This window comes from Pongo pygmaeus, chromosome 9 (assembly GCF_028885625.2).
Source record: "Pongo pygmaeus isolate AG05252 chromosome 9, NHGRI_mPonPyg2-v2.0_pri, whole genome shotgun sequence".
Taxonomy (NCBI): Eukaryota; Metazoa; Chordata; class Mammalia; order Primates; family Hominidae; genus Pongo; species Pongo pygmaeus.
The window spans coordinates 120,924,722-120,945,366 of NC_072382.2; the positions used below are offsets into that span (position 1 = coordinate 120,924,722).

At 52.9% G+C, this 20,645-nt stretch overlaps 1 protein-coding gene across 13 annotated transcripts; it reads left to right on the forward strand.

The window, feature by feature from the left end:
• The first annotated feature begins 4,514 nt into the window (after nt 1-4,514).
• On the forward strand, nt 4,515-20,185 carry NLRX1 (NLR family member X1). Of its 13 annotated transcripts, none has more exons than XM_054438493.2 (10): nt 4,515-4,629; nt 7,509-7,626; nt 8,508-8,577; nt 9,055-9,143; nt 9,652-10,271; nt 10,626-11,447; nt 15,874-16,469; nt 17,356-17,442; nt 18,279-18,530; nt 19,290-20,185. In XM_054438493.2, the coding sequence occupies exons 2-10, from the start codon at nt 7,557-7,559 to the stop codon at nt 19,609-19,611; spliced, it is 2,928 nt and encodes a 975-aa protein (XP_054294468.1). In that variant the 5' UTR covers nt 4,515-4,629; nt 7,509-7,556; the 3' UTR covers nt 19,612-20,185. The 13 variants fall into 13 exon arrangements, with proteins under 13 accessions (XP_054294468.1, XP_054294470.1, XP_054294467.1 ...); XM_054438495.2 differs by lacking the exon at nt 4,515-4,629 and adding an exon at nt 4,892-5,077; XM_054438492.2 differs by lacking the exon at nt 4,515-4,629 and adding an exon at nt 4,895-5,225.
• The last annotated feature ends 460 nt before the right edge of the window (nt 20,186-20,645 follow it).

The window sequence follows — 20,645 nt, forward strand, 5'->3', positions numbered from 1 at the left end:
AGGCCAGCCTGGGCAACACAGTGAGGCCCCATCACTACAAGTCTCTATAAAAACAAACAAACAAACAAACAATTAGCTGGGCATGGTGGCAGTGCTTGTAGTCCTAGTTACTTGGGAGGCTGAGGTGAGAGGATCACTTGAGCCCAGGAGTTTGAGATTACAGTGAGCTATGATTGTGCCACTGCACCCCAGCCTGGGTGACAGAGTGACACCCCGTTCAAAAAAAAAAAAAACCCAGTAAACACTTCTTCTTTTTTTTTTTTTTTTGAGACGGAGTCTCGCTCTGTCGCCCAGGCTGGAGTGCAGTGGCATGATCTCGGCTCACTATAAGCTCCGCCTCCCGGGTTCACGCCATTCTCCTGCCTCAGCCTCTGGAGTACCTGGGACTACAGGCGCCTGCCACCACGCCTGGCTAATTTTTTATATTTTTAGTAGAGACGAGGTTTCACTGTGTTAGCCAGAATGGTCTCAATCTCCTGACCTCGTGATCAGCCCGCCTCGGGCTCCCAAAGTGCTGGGATTACAGACGTGAGCCACCATGCCCGGCCACCAGTAAATACTTCTGAAAGTGTTAAACGCTTATAGATTCACACATTTACAAGTTCCTGTGGGAGCTAATGAAGGCCATTGGCCTTCCAGAGCCAGCAAAGGCCATGCAGGCACAGATAACATTTGTAGAGTGGCTCACATATTTGCTAAGATAGCTCTTTTGATTCCCACAGCAACCCCATGAGACTGCTAGGATGAGCACTATCATTTCCTCCTTTTATAGAAAAGGAGGCCGCGTGCAGTGGCTCATGCCTGTAATCCCAGCACTTTGGGAGGCCAAGGCGGGCAGATCACCTGAGGCCGGAGTTTGAGCCCAGCCTGACCAACATGGAGAAACCCCGTCTCTACTAAAAATACAAAAATTAGCCAGGCATGATGGTGCATGTCTGTAATCCCAGCTACTGAGGAGGCTGAGGCAGGAGAATCTCTCGAACCTGGGAGGCGGAGGTTGCGGTGAGCTGAGATCGTACCATTGCACCCCAGCCTGTGCAACAAGAGTGAAACTCCATCTCAAAATAAATAAATAAATAAAAATAAAATTTTTAAAAAAAGAAAAGGAAACCTAGGCTTGAAGAAATGACTTGAGCAAGCTCTTGAGATACCGTATTCTTTTTTTTTTTTGAGATGGAGTCTCTCTCTGTCGCCCAGGCTGGAGTGCAGTGGTGCCATCTCAGCTCTCTGCAAGCAAGCTCAAGCTCTGTCTCCCGGGTTCACGCCATTCTCCTGACTCAGCCTCCCGAGTAGCTGGGACTACAGGTGCCCGCCACTACGCCTGGCTAATTTTTTTGTATTTTTAGTAGAGACGGGGGTTTCACCATGTTAGCCAGGATGGTCTCGATCTCCTGACCTCGTGATCCACCCGTCTCGGCCTCCCAAAGTGCTGGGATTACAGGCGTGAGCCACTGCGCCCGGCAAGATACTTTACTCTTGCCACTGTACCCTACCCTATGTTCCTCCCACCGGTCCCAGTAACCTGCTGAGTTGGAGCATAAATGCTCCCTGCCCATCTAAGTATGTTTTGAAATGGGCCCTCTCTCCCTAAGTGCCAAAGTACCTAAGTACCTGGGCTTACAGATCACCTTTTTTTTTTTTTTGAGACGGAGTCTCACTCTGTAGCCCAAGCTGGAGTGCAGTGGCACGATCTTGGCTCACTGCAACCTTCGCCTCTGGGGCTCAAGCAATTCTCCTGCCTCAGCCTCCCAAGTAGCTGGGACTAGAGGCGTGCACCACCACACCTGGTTAATTTTTTTGTATTTTTAGTAGAGACTGGGTTTCACCATGTAGCCCTGATGGTCTCGAACTCCTGAGCTCAGGCAATCCACCCACATTGGCCTCCCAAAGTGCTGGGATTACAGGCGTGAGCCACCACGCCCGGCTGATATCATCTTCTTTAACACAGTCACCTTCTCTGTGTCCAAACCTGTGCAAAGTGGTGAAGACCAGAGTTGACTAAGACAGTTGTCCACGCAATAATTCTTTTTTTTTTTTTTTTTTTTTTTTGAGACAGGGTCTCGCTCTGTCACCCATGCTAGAGTACAGGGTGCAATCATGGCTTACTGCAGCCTCAATTTCCTGGACTCAAGCGATCCTCCCATCTCAGCCTCTAGAGTAGCTGGGACTGCAGGTGCGTGCCACCATGCCTAGCTAATTTTTTTTAAGTTATTTTTTGTGGAGTCAGGGTTTTATTATGTTGCCCAAGCTGGTCTCAAACTCCTGGGCTCAAGTGATCCTTCTGCCTTAGCCTCCCAAAGTGCTGGGATTACAGGTGTGAGCGACCACACCCCGGCCTCATGCTATAATTTTTTTTTTTTTTTTTTTTTTTAAGACAGAGTCTCACTCTGTAGCCAAGGCTGGAGTGTGCAGTGGCATGATCTTGGCTCACTGCAACCTCTGCCTCCCAGGTTCAAGCGATTCTCCTGCCTCAGCCTCCTGAATAGCTGGGACTACAGGTGCCTGCCACCATGCCAGGCTAATTTTTTTGTATTTTTAGTAGAGACGGGGTTTCACCATGTTGGTCAGGCTGGTCTCGAACTACTGACCTCAGGTGATCCACCCACCTCAGCCTCCCAAAGTGCTGGGATTATAGGGTGAGCCACTGCACTGCATCCTAGGTCAGACAACAGAGGACATGCCCACGGCATGACTCAGTACTTCTGTCTGCAAGAGGCCAGTCAAAGTATATGTTATTAATAAAACCTACATGGTTGTCATACCCATGGGGAAGGTGACAGGGGAGGAAAACAGATTGCTCTGAGCTGTGTCCAGGAACTGCTGCCAGGTGACTGCCTTGCATGGCTAGGTAAGAGGAATGAAGCTAGAGGAGATTACCAGGCCCAAACTGTCACCCCTGAGACTACATTCATCGGGTTCCTATACTTTCTCTCCCACATCCTATTCTACTCCCCTTGAAGAACCTCTTTTAAAATGCAAATGTGTTGTTCACCCTGCTGCTGGGAAGCCCTGACCTTCCTTTCTCTGATTTATTTATTTATTGAGACAGGGTCTCTCTCTGTTGCCCAGATTGGAGTGCAGTGGTGCAATCTTGGCTCACTGCGACCTCCGCCTCCCAGGTTCAAGCAATTCTCCTGCTTCAGTCTCCTGAGTAGCTGCAATTATGGGCATGTGCCACCACGCCCAGCTAATTTTTTGTGTTTTATTTTTGAGACACGATTTCACTTTATCTCCCAGGCTAGAGTGCAGTGGCCATGATCTCGGCTTACTGCAACCTCTGCCTCCCAAGTTCAAGCAATTCTTGTGCCTCAGCCTCCTGAGTAGCTGGTACTACAGGCCCATGCCACCACGCCTGGTTGATTTTTTTTTTTTTTTTTTTTTTTGATACGGAGTCTTGCTCTGTCTCCCAGGCTGGAGTGCAGTGGCGTGATCTTGGCTCACGGCGACCTCCGCCTCCTGGATTCAAGCGATTCTCCTGCCTCAGCCTCCTGGGTAGCTGGGACTGCAGGCATGCACCACCCAGCCTGGCTAATTTTTGTATTTTTAGTAGAGATGAGGTTTCACCATGTTGCTCAGGTTGGTGGTGAACTTCTGAGCTCAGGCAATCTGCCTGCCTTGGCCTCCCAAAGTGCTAGGATTACAGGCATGAGCCACCATGCCTGGCCAATTTTTGTATTTTTAGTAGAGACGGGGTTTCACCAGGTTGGCCATGGTGACCAGTTTGAGCTGGTCTCAAACTCCTGGCCTCAGGAGATCTGCCCTCACCCCCAGCCTTCCAAAGTGCTGAGATTACAGGTGTGAGCCACCGCGCCTGGCCCTCTGATTTATTTTTTCAGATCCAGTACAAATGTTACCTCCTCTGCACTCCCTTTTCCAGACTCTCCTAATGCTTTGCCTCTGCCACTGAAGTACATCATTTGTTTGTCTGTTTTTTATATTTTTATTTTCTATTTTCATTTTAAATAGAGACAGGGTCTCACTATGTCACCCAGGCTGGTCTCAAACTCCTGGTCTCAGGTGATCCTCCTGCCTCAGCCTTGAAGTACATCATTTGTAAATGTGGTAGTTGGTTCCATTAAAGTGAGGTGCCTGCCTTGCTCTGGTTGGCAGCCCAGGGCCTAGTGCTGGACTTGGCTCGTGGGGGTGAGGTGCTCAGTACTACCCAATACCACACTACAATGAATGAACAAATGTCTAAATGAAACAGCCACATTGTTTTCAGTAAGTCCTCTTCCCAGCCCTGCCCTGGAGAGCCTCTCTGTGGGTGCCCTAGTGCACAGCTCTGTTGTGTGAACATCGTACACTCATGCATGCATAGGAAGGCGTGCCCCGGCTGTGGGTGGTGGGTGGCTCCTCCTTCTGGGCTACGTGAGCCCAGGGTGTGGAAGTGTGTGGAAGTGCAGGGATAAGGGTGAGGGCTTTGGGAACTGGGAAGCCCCAGGGCTAGGCCATGAATGGGTGTCAGACCCGAAGAGCAGGTTGGGGTGCAAGCTGTCCCTTCAGCCCCCATTCTTCCTTCTTTCTTAACCAAGGTTACCAGCGGCCACACACATAGGTCTGGGCTCTGAAGAGGACCAGATACATAAGGCAGAACCCAAGGAAGCCTTAGGCTCAAGTCTCTGCCTGAAGGTAGGCTGGGGAGGTGGAGAGGGACAGAGGGAAGAATCCCCTGGACACCGGCGCCTCACGGAGGCCCAGGGGTAAGGTAGGAAGACTCAGGCCCGGGATTTTGTTCTGGCTCATCCACTTCCTAACTGAATCAATCTGCACAAGTCATTTCACCCTTCTGAGTATGAGTTTCTGCATCTGTAAAATGGGCCTAACAAGCAGCCCAGCCTGGGAGGTGGTTAGTGAGGTCACTGGGTGTCACTGGCGCTTGGGAACCTGCAGAGGGCAGTACTAGCGGCAGTGCCCGCGGGGATGGAGGCAGGGAGGGGGGGCGATGGCGGGAAGGGTGGCGCCGGAGTGCCAGCCCTGCGCCTGCTCCGGGGCACCGGGCCCCTCTCGCTGACCCCCTCGTTCCAGGACCCCGCAGGCCCGAGTGCCTGGGCTCGTCCTCTTTCGCGCCCGCTGCCAGGTGCCAGGGCCGCGCAGGCGGGCGGAAGTGGGCAGGAAGCGCCACGCCGAGGAGCCGGGGACTCTGGGAGCTAGCGGGAGACGCCGGCGTCCGCCCAGCCGACCCCTCCGGGCCGCGGCCTACGGCTCCCGGAACTGGGCAGCCGCGGGTAAAGGCCTAGCGGGCTTAATCGCCCCTGCGCCCCTGGCTGGGAGGCCGCGCTAAGCGAGGGGGCAGGGCGGGCCGGGGGAAGAGGCTGTGCAAGGGCCGCGGGGAGATCCCGGCCGGGAACGAGAGGGACGGAGCTGGGCGCTGAATGGCGGGCATTCTGGCAAGTCTTCCCCTGGGTTCCCGAGGCCACCCGAAAGTAGGAGAGCTGTTTGGGACCCAGTTTGGTGGAGGAGCTCTGGACCTGTGGGAACACCGCCGCTGTACGTTTCCTGCAGTGCCCCTTCCTTTTCTCACCGCCCTGGAGACCTGGGTGATCACCAGAGAACTGCCCTCGGCCCCGCAACTCCCGTCTTGACTCAGTGGCCCTAGATCCGAGGTTAACCCGGAACCTAGGCTTTCTCAGGCTTCTGGAGCCCTCTCTTAATCCTTCCCCATCCCCTGGGACGGGCCAGCACCCAGCCAGCTCCTCCGCTGGTTGGCCCTGCTAAGGCAGGTGGCCCAGTGCAGCCAGTTCTCCTTAAGCGTGCCCTGCCCAAGAAGTCCCGATCTCAGTGGAGGAGACCAGGTGCCAAATAGGGGCACATTCCATTTAAGTGAGTTCAGAGGCCTCAGAAAAGACTTTGCAGGGACGGAGACTTTTTTGAGCAGGATCTTAAAAGATTGGTTGGGGCCCGAGTGGTGGCTCGTGCCTGCAGTCCCCGCACTTTGGGACGCCAAGGAGGGCGAATCACTTGAGCCCAGGAGTTCGAGACCACCCTGGGCAGCAATGGTGAAAACCCCATCTCTACAAAAACAGAAACCAACAATTAGCCAGGTGTGGTGGCACACCACTGTAGTCCTGGCTACTCAGGAGGCTGAAGCAGGAGAATGGCTTGAGCCCAGGAGGTAGAGGTTGCTGTGAGCTGACAGCAAAAGACCCTGTCTCAGAAAAAAAAAAAAAAAAAAAAAAAAAAAAGATTGGTTGGGACTCTAACAGAGGAGAAAGGTCATTCCAAACTGAGAAGAGTGTATGAACAAATTTAGGACAGCAAGAGCAAGAAACCGGTGAGCCTGAGGAATAAGGTACAGGCTGGGACAAACTCAGAAAAATAGCTTGTGGGAGCCTGGTGTTTGGACTCTATAAGTAACCTCGGACTTTTGGGAGGTGCTTGGTGCCTGGGGTGAGGGATTAGAATGGGATGAGACTGAAGGCAGAAAGGCTGGTGAGGAGATCGGGTCCAATAAATGCTAGTCGGGGCAGCAACTGTCTGGCAAAGCAGTGGGGAGGAATTGTTAGGACTCTTCACACTGCCTGAAGGAGCAGGGGAAGAAAGATTTGAAGACAGAGGTCAGGTTTCAAGTGTAAGGCGTGGGTGGGAAGATTTGCAGCAAGGTAAATGACACGAGGAGGGGAATGATGAGTTCAGTTTTACATGGGAGAAGTTTGAAGCAGTGGCAGGTTGTCCATCTGGAGATGTCAAGTGAGAAGTTCATTCATTTATTTATTATTTATGTCAGCCTCAAAGGCTGCTTACATAAAAGTCACAGAGAACATAAAATGATAAAGCCATTAAAACTCAGCTAAAAGGATCTGATATCTGTGGAAGAAAGGCAGAGCGGGGTGGATAATTATTACTGGAAAATCTAGGCACAGAAAAGCCACTGAAAATGAACACAGTACTCCTATCTGAGCTTGCTGGTGGCCAAGAAGGAAAAAGGACACCTAAATAAAGCAGTTTCCCAAGGTGGAACTCAGGGAAAGGTGTTCGTGAAGCTTCAGGGGAGAGGCAAGACATGGTAGGAAGGCCGGGTGTGATGGCTCACGCTTGTAATCCCAGCACTTTGCAAGGCCAAGGCAGGCAGATTGCCTGAGGTCAGAAGTTTGAGACCAGCTTAACCAACATGGTAAACCCTGTCTCTACTAAAAATACAAAAATTAGCTCAGTGTGGTGGTGGGTGCCTGTAATCCCAGCTACCTGGGAGGCTGAGGCAGGAGAATCGCTTGAGCCCGGGAGGCATAGGCTTCAATGAGCCACAATCATGCCTGGGCAACAGAGGGGCACGCCATCTCAAAAAAAAAAAAAAAAAAAAAAAGGGTGGTAGGAGATAAAATGGGATCCCTCAAGCTGGAGTTTGGGAGAGGGACAAGAGCTGAAAACCAGGCCAGGGCTTCAGCAGGGCCAACATTTGAGGAAGGGCTGATCCTCTCCGGGGAGGAAGATCCCTCCTTGGCTGGAATGGGGTTAGGGGTGCAGGGGAGGAGTGGTGGCAGTGATCCATTCATATGCCATTCTTCTTGCAGGAGAGAAGTCGGTCCTAGGCCCCCCAGGCTCTGACCTTCTCTTCCAGGATGAGGTGGGGCCACCATTTGCCCAGGGCCTCTTGGGGCTCTGGTTTTAGAAGAGTACTCCAGCGACCAGGTGAGCAGGAAGCAGGGGTTTCTGTTTTTACCTCTTTCTTGCTTTCCAGGGTCCACATGATGCCTCCACGACAGCAGGGATCCAGACACCAGGTGCACTAGTCTCAGCTCTGTGGTTCTCTAGCTGTTGACCTTGAGCATGTCGTCTCACCTTCCTCAGCTGCCTTTTTCCCATCCTAAAATAAGGGAGTTGGACTTGGCCAGGTGCGGTGGCTCATGCCTGTAATCCTAGCACTTTGGGAGGCCGAGGCAGGCGGATCACAAGATCAGGAGTTTGAGACCAGCCTGGCAACAGGGTGAAACCCTGTCTTTATTAAAACTACAAAAAAAATTTAGTCAGGCGTAGTGGTGCACACCTGTAATCCCAGCTAGACGGGAGGCTGAGGCAGGAGAATCATTTGAACCTGGGAGGCAGAAGTTGCAGTGAGCTGCGATCGAACCATTGCACTCCAGCCTGGACAATAGAGTAAGACTCCATCTCAAAAAAAAAAAAAGGGAGTTGGACTAGATCGTCTTTGAGAGTCTCTTGTAGCTACATAAGTCTAGGAACTTGTCTGATTTTACTTTACATACAACAGAGATTTACTGAGTGCCTGCCGTACCGCAGACCTGGTATTAAGCTCTAAGTAAATAATTGTGAACAAAAACAGATGTAAGGGGGACAAAAAAATTTTTAAAACATCCAAATGTGATCCCTCTCATGGAGGAGAGAGGAATGAATGTTAATCGAATAATCACACAATGAAATATAAAATTGCAAAATAACTGCTGCAAAGGGGCAGTACATGCTGCTATGAGAGCAAATACTGGGGGGTTTGATGTAGACATGGGTTCTGTGTATTGGATGGGATCTGCAGATGCTATTCTTCCTTCTCTCTGTAGATGAACGTATCCCCTTCCTGATCCACTGGAGTTGGCCCCTTCAAGGGGAGCGTCCTCTTGGGCCCCCTAGGTGAGGCCTGGCTGTCATACCTTAGGACTAATCTGGGCACAACAGAGCAGACTGGGAAGGGTCAGGACTTGGGGCTAGCTTGATCTCTTGGGGACCTTGGGAAGGGGCTTTGTCCTTTGGGGGTGGGAGGATACAGTGGCAGCTCCAAGGCCTGAGAGGAAGTTGGCTTAGAACATCTGTGGTAGAAGGCATAGTAGTCAGTGGAGGGAGGACCCTGTGGGAAGTGGGTGGAGCCTCGCATGGCCAGCCTGAGTTCCAGGCGGACAGTCAGCAGTGGGGTCTGGAGGGCTAGGGCTAAGGCCTCAGCAGCTGGGAAGGGTGTGAGAGTCAGACAAGCCTCTAAACTTGGGGGTCCAGTGTGGGGCCTGTATCTCAGGAAACCAGAAGTCTAGCAGTGCAGACAGGCTTGGACCCAGAGCCCGTGAAGGGGCTGATCCAAGATCCAAGTCCCAGCTCATCCCCTCTCCTTGTTCCCAGGGCCTTTATACGCCACCACGGAAGCTCGGCAGACAGTGCTCCCCCGTCTGGGAGGCATGGACGGCTGTTCCCCAGCACCTCTGCAACTGGTAAAGGGACTGGCTGAGACCCTGGTTGGGGGGTGTGGTGGGGAGATGGGGCTGGAAGGAGAAGCAGGGTGAGGGAGGCATAGAGGATCCACTGCCATCTTCCATTGGTGATCCCTCCTCTTCTCTCTCCCTCCCTCCCATCCGTCTATGTATCCCTTCCTGCAATACTCTTGCATTGCACACTTATATGTACAAAGCACTAGGAGAGCCGTACCATCCCTATGCTCAACAAAGCTGGGTCAAGCAGTTAAGACGGCACATAGGTCACTGTGAAACCAGTCGGTCCAGGCTCAGCATCACTTGTCCAGTGGCTCCCCACTTTCTGACACAGGGGTCCCAGACTTTCTGGACAGTCTATATTTTCTCAGGGAGTCTTGTGTGCCCACCATTGTGGGCCCCAGCGTCTATGCCTTGATGTCCCAGCCTGACCTCACCACCACCCTGATTGGCCCTAAGCTACATCTCCAGGCCCCTTTCCCTGACACATTTCCCTTGTCTTCGCACTCAGAAGCTATACAGCGGCACCGCCGGAACCTGGCTGAGTGGTTCAGCCGGCTGCCCAGGGAGGAGCGCCAGTTTGGCCCGACCTTTGCCCTAGACACGGTCCACGTTGACCCTGTGATCCGCGAGAGCACCCCCGATGAGCTACTTCGCCCACCTGCGGAGCTGGCCCTGGAGCATCAGCCACCCCAGGCCGGGCACCCCCCACTGGCCCTGTCTCAGCTCTTTAACCCAGATGCCTGTGGGCGCCAGGTACAGACAGTGGTGCTGTATGGGACAGTGGGCACAGGCAAGAGCACGCTGGTGCGCAAGATGGTTCTGGACTGGTGTTACGGGCGGCTGCCGGCCTTCGAGCTGCTCATCCCCTTCTCCTGTGAGGACCTGTCATCCCTGGGCCCTGCCCCAGCCTCCTTGTGCCAACTTGTGGCCCAGCACTACACGCCCCTGAAGGAGGTTCTGCCCCTGATGGCTGCTGCTGGGTCCCACCTCCTCTTTGTGCTCCATGGCTTAGAGCATCTCAACCTCGACTTCCGGCTGGCAGGCACAGGACTTTGTAGTGACCCGGAGGAACCACAGGAACCAGCTGCTATCATCGTCAACCTGCTGCGCAAATACATGCTGCCTCAGGTGGGTGGCCCTTTACCCCAGGCTATTACTGCTGCCCCTTGACTCGCCCCCTAGGTCCTGGGTTACTTTAACTCCTGGTCCCTTCACTTCCCAGTGGTGCGACCCTAAGCAAGTCAGTAACTTCCCCAGGCTTCTGTTCCTTTCTTCTTGAGTTGCTCTGATCAAATGGGATACTGCACATAACATTAGCACAGCAGCTTGGATCACAGCAGGTGTTCAGTAATTGCTAGTTGTAACTGTTATCCTCATCAGTGTCTTCATCCTTGGACACTCAGTCTTCAGGGGTCCCCTGGGAATAGAGGCAGTCAGCAGGACACTAAGGTCTTTCTTAACTCTCAACCGTGCTCTTCCCAGGCCAGCATTCTGGTGACCACTCGGCCCTCTGCCATTGGCCGTATCCCCAGCAAGTACGTGGGCCGCTATGGTGAGATCTGTGGTTTCTCTGATACCAACCTGCAGAAGCTCTACTTCCAGCTCCGCCTCAACCAGCCGGACTGCGGGTGTGCCGCTGGGGGTTCAGGTGTTTCCGCCACACCAGCTCAGCGCGACAACCTGGTGCAGATGCTCTCCCGGAACCTGGAGGGGCACCACCAGATAGCCGCTGCCTGCTTCCTGCCGTCCTACTGCTGGCTCGTTTGTGCCACCTTGCACTTCCTGCATGCCCCCACGCCTGCTGGGCAGACCCTTACAAGCATCTATACCAGCTTCCTGCGCCTCAACTTCAGCGGGGAAACCCTGGACAGCACTGACCCCTCCAATTTGTCCCTGATGGCCTATGCAGCCCGAACCATGGGCAAGTTGGCCTATGAGGGGGTGTCCTCCCGCAAGACCTACTTCTCTGAAGAGGATGTCTGTGGCTGCCTGGAGGCTGGCATCAAGACGGAGGAGGAGTTTCAGCTGCTGCACATCTTCCGCCGGGATGCCCTGAGGTTTTTCCTGGCCCCATGTGTGGAGCCGGGACGCGCGGGCACCTTTGTGTTCACCGTGCCCGCCATGCAGGAATACCTGGCTGCCCTCTACATTGTGCTGGGTTTGCGCAAGACGACCCTGCAAAAGGTGGGCAAGGAAGTGGCTGACCTCGTGGGCCGTGTGGGGGAGGATGTCAGCCTGGTACTGGGCATCATGGCCAAGCTGCTGCCTCTGCGGGCTCTGCCTCTGCTCTTCAACCTGATCAAGGTAACATCCCTGAGACTCCCCACCTGCTCCTTCCCTCCCCAGCACCCCAAGCTGCCCATGCCCCCACATGGTTCCCTGTTCACCCCTTGCTTCTCTCCCAGCAGGAAACTGCTGCTTCCTGCACAGGTATGAATCTTCTCCCTGGATCTGATTTCAGCTCTGGGCATTTTGGCTTTTAGTGGGATTGCGGAGAGAGAAGCCATAAGGCTGGGGAAGGCTTGGTGGCTGGGGAGGGGAATCTGGGGACGTGGGGACTTTAATAACAATGCTACATGGATTCCTAAAAATGGTTTCCTTTTTGTGTCTTTCCTCCTAGGAGGCAGGCCTGTCCTCTGCTTTGCAGGTCCAGAAACTCGATTGTGTCTGTTCCTCCAGAGGTGATTAGGCTCTGAGAGTGATGACTCATCCTAACTAAATCACCAGAGACGGGTTTATAAAGCAGATGCCATTTTATTCATTTATACCAGGAAGATAAATGGCATTGGTAATTGGCTTAGGGGAGTCATCCTGAGGGCAGGTCCACTCCAGAAACCAAATTACAGACTTGAGGACTGCGCTGTGAGCGGCACAGCTGAGCGAGGTCTTTGAGGGCTGGAAGGAGCCACTCTGTGTGATGTGTGCCAGGAGCGTTATCAGTGTTCATCCTTTTGTTTTTCACATCACTCCTGGAAAGGAAATACTATTATGTTCCCTTTTATAGATGAATAAACTGAGGCTTAGAGAGGTAAAGTAACTTGTCCAAGATCACTCAAATAGTAAGTTTAAAAAGCCGGGATAGGAGCCCAGGGCTTTGTGATTCTGAATCCTGTGCTCTTTCTGCCAAACTATACTGGTGCATTACGGATATTTCTGTCGAGCTGCGGGACCTTGCTAGGTAACCTTCGTTTTCTCTAGGAATGTTTCAGCAACCCATTTTGAGGAGGCAGAGTGCTGGTTAGTGCTGGCAGAATTTCAACACTTTTTAAAAATTTAAATGTATTTTTATTTTTATTTTTTGAGACAGAGTCTTACTCTGTTGCCCAGGCCTAGAGTGCAGTGTGCAGTCACAGCTCACTGCAGCTTCAACCTCCTGAGCTCAAGCAATCCTCCCACCTCAACTTCACTGAGTAGCTGGGACCTCAGGCACGTGCCACCATCCCCAGCTAATTTTTAAAATTTTAATTTCGTAGCCAGCTGCAGTGGCCCACGCCTGTAATCCCAGCACTTTGGGAGGCGAGGCAGGTGGATCACTTGAGGTCAGGAGTTTGAGACCAACCTGGTCAACATGGTTAACCAAGTGTGGTGCCGGGTGCCTGTAATCCCAGCTACTTGGGAGGCTGAGACAGGAGAATTGCTTGAGCCTGGGAGGCGGAGGTTGCAGTGAGCCGAGATTGTGCCACTACACTCCAGCCTGAGCGACAGAGTGACACTCCCTCTCAAAAACAAAAGAAAAATAATAAAATTAAATTAAATTAAAAAATAAAAAATTTTTAATTTCGTAGAGATGGGGTCTCACTAGTGATCCTCTCACTTTGGCCTCCCAAAGTTCTGGGCTACAGGTGTGAACCACTGTGCCCAGCCAACTTTTTATTTTTATAGGCACCAAAGCATAAGGGCTAAGAACAGGGATTTAGTAACTCAGCTATTTGAGTTCAAATCCAGGCTGTGCTCCTTATTAGCTGTGAGACTTTGGACAGGTTACTTAGTTCTGTGCCTCAGATTCCTTATCTGTGAAATGGAGATAATACTAGAACTTATATCACTGGCCTTATATGAAGATTAAATGAACTCATCCTCAGGGTCTAGGACATGGTAAGTGCTATTTAATTGTTTTTTGTTTGGTTTTTTTTTTTGAGATGGAGTCTCGCTCTGTCGCCCAGGCTGGAGTGCAGTGGCACCATCTCTGCTCACTGCAACCTCCACCTCCTGGAGTTAAGTGATTCTCCCAGCTCAGCCTCCCAAGTAGCTGGGACTACAGGCACCTGCCACCATGCCTGGTTTATTTTTGTATTTTTAGTAGAGACAGGGTTTCACCATGTTGGCCAGACTGGTCTTGAACTCCTGACCTCAGGTGATCCACCCACCTCAGCTTCCCAAAGTGCTGGGATTACAGGAGTGAGCCACCATGCCCTGCCTATGCTGTTTAATTGTTTGTCACACATAGAAACAGACTTAGTTCGAGACCAGCCTGGCCAACATGGTGAAACCCCATCTCTACTAAAAATACAAAAATTAGCCGGGTGTGGTAGCACATGTCTGTAATCCCAGCTACTCGGGAGACTGAGGCAGGAGAATCTCTTGAGCCCAGGAAGTGGAGGTTGCAGTGAGCTGAGATCGCGCCACTGTACTCCAGCCTGGGTGACAGAGCGAGACTCTGTCTCAAAAAAAAAAAAAAAAAAAAAAAAGAAAGAAACAAAGAAACAGGCTCGGGCAGCCCACCCCTTCTCACACCATTACCTCCGACAGGAGGTCACAGCTGCTGCTGAGGCCCCCCCTGCTTTGAGGATGTGCCTGCTGGACCTGAGTTGCAACGAAAGGCTGCAGTCTCCCGAGGGGATTCAGAAAGCCCCCAGTTATTGAAAACCCAGCAGAACTGTCAGCCCCGCACCCCCAAGCCCTCTTGGAGGGAGGGTTGCCCTGGCAGAGCACTGAGCCCATCTGTTTATTCACCATCCTGTGGATTCAGCTTCACAGGGTGACATATTCTGTCACAGGTTAGCGTTGGAGAAGGGGCGCTATCACCTCTATGAGAGTAACCTCGCATATAAACATGAAAACAAGCCAGGTGCAGTGGTGCACACCTGTAGTCACAGCTCTCAGGAGGCCAAGGTAGGAGGATCACTTGAGCCCAAGAGTTAAAGGCTACAGTGAGCTATGATCACACCACTGCACTCCAGCCTAGGTGACACAGCAAGACCGTGTCTCTAAACAAATAAAAATTAAAAAATTAAAAAGTAAAAAAACCCAGATGTTAAAGGAGGTGCCACAAAACAATGTCATGGTTTGTTGCCAGAGGAATGACCCTTCTTCCCTTTCAGAACCATTGCAGGGATGGGGGAAGATATCACAAACCCCCAACATTTATTTCTTTGTCAGATATTTGAGTGCCTGCTAAGTGCCAGGCAATGTGTTAGAATCTGAGGAAACGTCAGTTAACAAAACTACAGGTTTCTGCCCTTTCTGATCTAGGCTGAGCTCCTCTCCCAGAAGGAAACTGCTACTTCCTGCACAGTTTGAGCACAAAAATATCAATGTAACCATATAAGGAAAAATTATGGCAAATGCCTGGGAAGAAGGAGCCCCAGATGCCATGAAAGTGTGTAGTGGGGGAACTGGTCTGAGGGGTCAGGAGAGCCTCTTTGTGGAAGGGCATGTCATCTGACCCTTGTAGCATTAGCCAAGGGAAGAAGTTGGGGGGGAGGGAATGCCCCAGGAAGGGGCAGCACCCTGGAGGTTTTTTGTTTTTTTTTTCTCTTGAGACAGCGTCTTGCCCTGTTGCCCAGGCTGGAGTTCAGTGGTGTGATCTCAGCTCACTGCATCCCCGACCTCCAGTGCTCAAGGGACTACAGGCACATGCCACCATGCCTGGCTAATTTATTTTTAATTAAAAAAATTTTTAAAATAGAGATAGCGTCTTGCTACATTGCCCAGGCTGGTCTAGAACTCCTGGGCTCAAGTGATCCTCTCGCCTTGGCCTCCCTAAGTGCTGGGATTTGGGCATGAGCCACTGCACCCGGCCTATGGAGGCTTTGAAGGAGGAAAAACCTTGGCACTGTTAAGATGAAAAAAGCCAAAAGGGCAGGAGCATAGTGAGTGAGGCCAAGAGGCTTGTGATGAAGGCATCGTAGTCAGCAGGGCCCAGATCACACAGGCCCTTAAATCAGTAGGAACTGCATGTTGAAGATGGGGATGTATTTGTGACACCTAGCCCGGTCCCAAACTAAGTGTGTAATACGTGCTAATTCCTTCTCACCACCTCCTGGGTTTGAAAATGTATCAGGGTGTTTGGGAAAGAGAAAGAAGTTCCTAATGTCTGCAGCACATGAGACAGGTGTTGAGAGATGACCCTGGAAAGGTCAAATTAGGGCCAAATTATGAAAAGTTTTGGGCCATGTGCAGTGGCTTATGCCTGTAATCCTAGCACTTTGGGGGGCCTAGGCTAGGGAGCCCAGGAGTTCAAGACCAGCTTAGGTGACCCAGCAAGACCCCATCTCTAGTTTTAAGAAACGTTTCATATTCCAGGCTAAGTGCTCGGAGTTTGCCACAAGGGCAGTAGGGAGCCACGGAAGGTGTCGCATCAGGGGAGTAGCATGATCAGACAAATTATGCTAAGTTCAAGGGGCGATCACAGGGCTGGAGCAGTCATGGAGGTGTACCTGAAGCTGAGCCTTGAAGGCTGAACAGGCACATGGAAGGCCACAGTGACCCTCTCCTGCTTCTTTTTCAGGTGGTTCCACGAGTGTTTGGGCGCATGGTGGGTAAAAGCCGGGAGGCGGTGGCCCAGGCCATGGTGCTGGAGATGTTTCGAGAGGAGGACTACTACAACGATGATGTTCTGGACCAGATGGGCGCCAGTATCCTGGGCGTGGAGGGCCCCCGGCGCCACCCAGATGAGCCCCCTGAGGATGAAGTCTTCGAGCTCTTCCCCATGTTCATAGGGGGGCTTCTCTCTGCCCACAACCGAGCTGTGCTAGCTCAGCTTGGCTGCCCCATCAAGAACCTGGATGCCCTGGAGAATGCCCAGGCCATCAAGAAGAAGCTGGGCAAGCTGGGTCGGCAGGTGCTGCCCCCCTCGGAGCTCCTTGACCACCTCTTCTTCCACTATGAGTTCCAGAACCAGCGCTTCTCCGCCGAGGTGCTCAGCTCCCTGCGTCAGCTCAACCTGGCAGGTGTGCGCATGACGCCTGTCAAGTGCACAGTGGTGGCAGCTGTGCTGGGCAGCGGAAGGCATGCCCTGGATGAGGTGAACTTGGCTTCCTGCCAGCTAGATCCTGCTGGGCTGCGCACACTCACGCCTGTCTTCCTGCGTGCCCGGAAGCTGGGGTGAGGACCTATCCTCATGCACAGGCATGAAGAGGGAAGAGGGTTGGAGGTGAAGAAATGGGAAAAGGAAGTGCCAGGGAAACCGGAGGTACTGATGAGTGACCAGAAGGTGGGATGAAGAAGTCTAGTTTAGGGGCCAGGTGCGGTGGCTCACGCCTGTAATCCCAGCACTTTGGGAGGCCAAGGCGGGCGGATCACCTGAGGTCAGGAGTTCGAGACCAGCCTCAACATGGAGAAACCTTGTCTCTACTAAAAATACAAAATTAGCCAGGCATGGTGGTGCATGCCTGTAATCCCAGCTACTCCGGAGGCTGAGGCAGGAGAATTGCTTGAACCTGGGAGGCGGAGGTTGCGGTGAGTTGAGATCACGCCATCGCACTCCAGCCTGGGCAACAACAGCAAAACTCCGTCTCAAAAAAAAAAAAAAAAAGAAGTCTAGTTTGGGTGGAGGTGACAGGAGCAACAGAAGGGAGGAGCCAGGCATGGTGGCTCCTGCCTGTAATCCCACTGCTTTGGGAGGCCAAGGCGGAAGCATCACTTGTGCCTAATAGTCTGAGACCATCCTGAGCAACATAGCAAGACCCTGTCTCTACAAAAAATTAAAAAATTAGTCAGGTGTGGTGCCACGTGGCTATCGTCCCAGTTACTCGGGAGGCTGAGGTGGGAGGATTCCTTGAGCCCAGGAGTCTGAGGCTGCAGTGAGTTGTGATCATGCCATCGTGCTCCAACCTGGGCAACAGAGTGAGACCCTGTCTCTCCAAAAAGGAGAAGCAGGTATAGATTCCCAGAGGCAGGCTGATGAAAACAGGGCTTGGTAGCTGGACAGACTGCCTGCTGAATTCCCTCCCTGTTCTCTCACCTCCCCTCTGGCCACCTTCTGCTCCAGCTTGCAACTCAACAGCCTGGGCCCTGAAGCCTGCAAGGACCTCCGAGACCTGTTGCTGCATGACCAGTGCCAAATTACCACACTGCGGTGAGTGCCCTGGGAGTGGGGCATCCTGGTGGCCAGCTAAGGTCAAGGGTGAGCTCCCTGCTTCCTGGCATACTTGGCACAGGCCCACCCAAGGGATAGTAAATGGAGGAGAGTCTAGGCCCTAACCTGTCCCCTCCACTTCCCCCAGGACCACCGCAAGCAGCAGGGCAGCAGGGAAAGATGCCACCTGTAATGGGTGCTAAGAAACCTCTCATGTGGCTAAAATCAGCCTGGGGGAGGTGGGGAGAGAGGGTGGAATAATACCTAGGCCGATTGCCTGGTGACAGTGCCACTGATCCCCTTCCAGGATTTTTCCTGCAGCCTCCCGAGGAGGACCCTAATGCTGGGCACTCAGTAGACGCCCCTTAAGTGTTGACTGATATGTGGGGAAACCAAGCACCTGAGTTTCCAGTTTCTGATTGGTGTAAGGGGAGGCAAATGAGGAGAGAAAAAGGAAGAGCAGGTAGAAGGATAGGGGAGTCAGAGGGGAGGGAGAAGCAGAGGCTGTGGAGGGGGTGAAAAAGGCAGAAGAAGGGCAACAGAAATGGTGAAGAGGAAGGGAATAGATAAGAAGGGAGTCAGGGGAAGAGGGAAGGAAAGGCCAGCTCCCCTACTCTGACTCCTCTGCCAGGCGCCACATCCCCTACTGCTCCAGCCTTTCTCCTGGGCCTGCATTTCTATGTCCAGGTTCCTCTTGCCCCATGCAGGGCCCTCTTTGGCCCAAGTCCTGACACCCAGCATAGGGCTGCCCCATCAAGGCTTTCAGCACCACCCCCAACCTTGCCTCCCCCTCCTCTCAATGAGCCCTCATAACCTTGGGTTGCATGTGGCCGTAGGCTGTCCAACAACCCGCTGACGGCGGCAGGTGTTGCCCTGCTAATGGAGGGGCTGGCAAGAAACACCTCAGTGACGCACCTGTCCCTGCTGCACACGGGCCTTGGGGACGAAGGCCTGGAGCTGTTGGCTGCCCAGCTGGACCGCAACCGGCAGCTGCAGGAGCTGAACGTGGCTTACAACGGTGCTGGTGACACAGCGGCCCTGGCCCTGGCCAGAGCTGCCCAGGAGCACCCTTCCCTGGAACTGCTACAGTGAGTCCTGTCCCTGGTTCCATTGCCCCCAGGCCTTCAGACTACTTCCCTCTCTCGACTGTGCTCCTCCAATCCTAGGGAGTGCTTCTGGGCCTGGGCCTGGTGCCTGTCCTCTATTCCTGGTTTCTGACTGATCCTTGTCAACCTAGCTCTGAGCCAACCCACCGGCTCTGTGACTGGCACTTAAACTGCCCCAATTCCCTACCACCATTTCTCCTAAAGGCCTACTGTCTCTGGTCCCACTGAATTCTAGTATCAGGGTCGGGTGTGGTGGCTCACGTCTGTAATCCCAGCACTTCGGGAGGCCGAGGCAGGCACATCACTTGAGGTCAGGAGTTCAAGACCAGTCTGGCCAACATGGTGAAACCCCGTCTCTACTAAAAATGCAAAAATTATCTGGGTGTGGTGGTGCGCACCTGTAATCCCAGCTACTTGGGTGGCTGAGGCAGGAGAATCGCCTGAACCTGGCAGGTGGAGGTTGCAGTAAGCTGAGATCGTGCCACTGCACTCCAGCCTGGGTGACAGAGGAAGCCTCTGTCTCAAAAAAAACAAAAACAAAAACAACAACAAAAAAGAATTTAGTATTAGTCCCTGCCTCCCACTGGCCAGCACCCTCCATCTCTGGCTCATTGCAGATACCTGATCGCACTCTGCAGCCAGGAGATGAGTTGTGAGGCCCCCTGACTTTCCGTCCGTCTACCCTCGGGCCCTCCTTCTCAGAGCTCTACTGAATGGCATCGACTTTCTCTCTCCTGCCAGCCTCTACTTCAATGAGCTGAGCTCAGAGGGCCGCCAGGTCTTGCGAGACTTGGGGGGTGCTGCTGAAGGTGGTGCCCGGGTGGTGGTGTCACTGACAGAGGGGACGGCGGTGTCGGAATACTGGTCAGTGATCCTCAGTGAAGTCCAGCGGAACCTCAATAGCTGGGATCGGGCCCGGGTTCAGCGACACCTTGAGCTCCTACTGCGGGATCTGGAAGATAGCCGGGGTGCCACCCTTAATCCTTGGCGCAAGGCCCAGCTGCTGCGAGTGGAGGGCGAGGTCAGGGGCCTCCTGGAGCAGCTGGGAGGCTCTGGAAGCTGAGACACTGGCGGCAGGCACCTAGCTATGTGACCACTGGCCCTAAACCTCTTCCCTCTGTGGCCTCCTGGCTTGCACTGCTCCCTCTAGAAAGATTCCTTCAGGTCTGGAGGCAAAGGAATGGACACAGCTGTGCCAGTTGCCCTCCTAGGGCATGTTCGACCAGGACCAAGTCTGGAATCTCCAAGTTAAAGATGGTGAATCGATGCTTCGGGCTTGGAGTTGGAACATGCCTCCTCTCCATTCAGCTAGAAGGACCAAAGCATGTGGCATTTGGATGGCCAGAGTGCCCTGAAGCACCGCTACCAACATTGCCTCCCCCTCCTCTCAAGGAGCCTCTGATTGTGCCACCAAGGGGCTCACATCTTATGTCTGCCATGCCAGGGGTGTCGCCATCCAGATGTGTTGGAAGCTTCCCCTCCTGCCTTATGCTCACCTGTGGACACTGAGGATGCCCTCACAATTGGTGCTTTCTCCTCATCCTCATGCCCCCTTTGCCACAATGGTACGATGGCTGGGTAGCCCCTCGAGGCAGATGCACCTGACTTGCTGCTATTAAAAAGCCGTGTGCCTTCCACTGATTGTGGCTCTTCTTTATTGCCTGGTGCTTCCAAGAAAGGGCATTGTTCTTGGTCTTTCTGGTTAAATTACCAACCATGATCTATTACAAGTGGTTCTTGGGCACTAGGTTCAGAGGCACTGGAGGCTGGAGGGGCCCATGAACAAGATATTGGCATGGGGGTTGGCCATGCTGGGCTGTATTAGTCTGATCTCACGCTGCTAATAAAGACATACCCAAGACGGGGTAAGTAATTTATAAAGGAGGCCGGGCATGGTGGCTCATGCCCGTAATCCCAGCACTTTGGCAGGCCGAAGTGAGCAGATCACCTGAGGTCAGGAGTTTGAGACCAGCCTGACCAACATGGAGAAACCTCATCTCTACTAAAAATACAAAATTAGCTGGGTGTGGTGGCACATGCTTGTAATCCCAGCTACTCGAGAGGCTGAAGCAAGAGAATTGCTGGAACCCAGGAGGT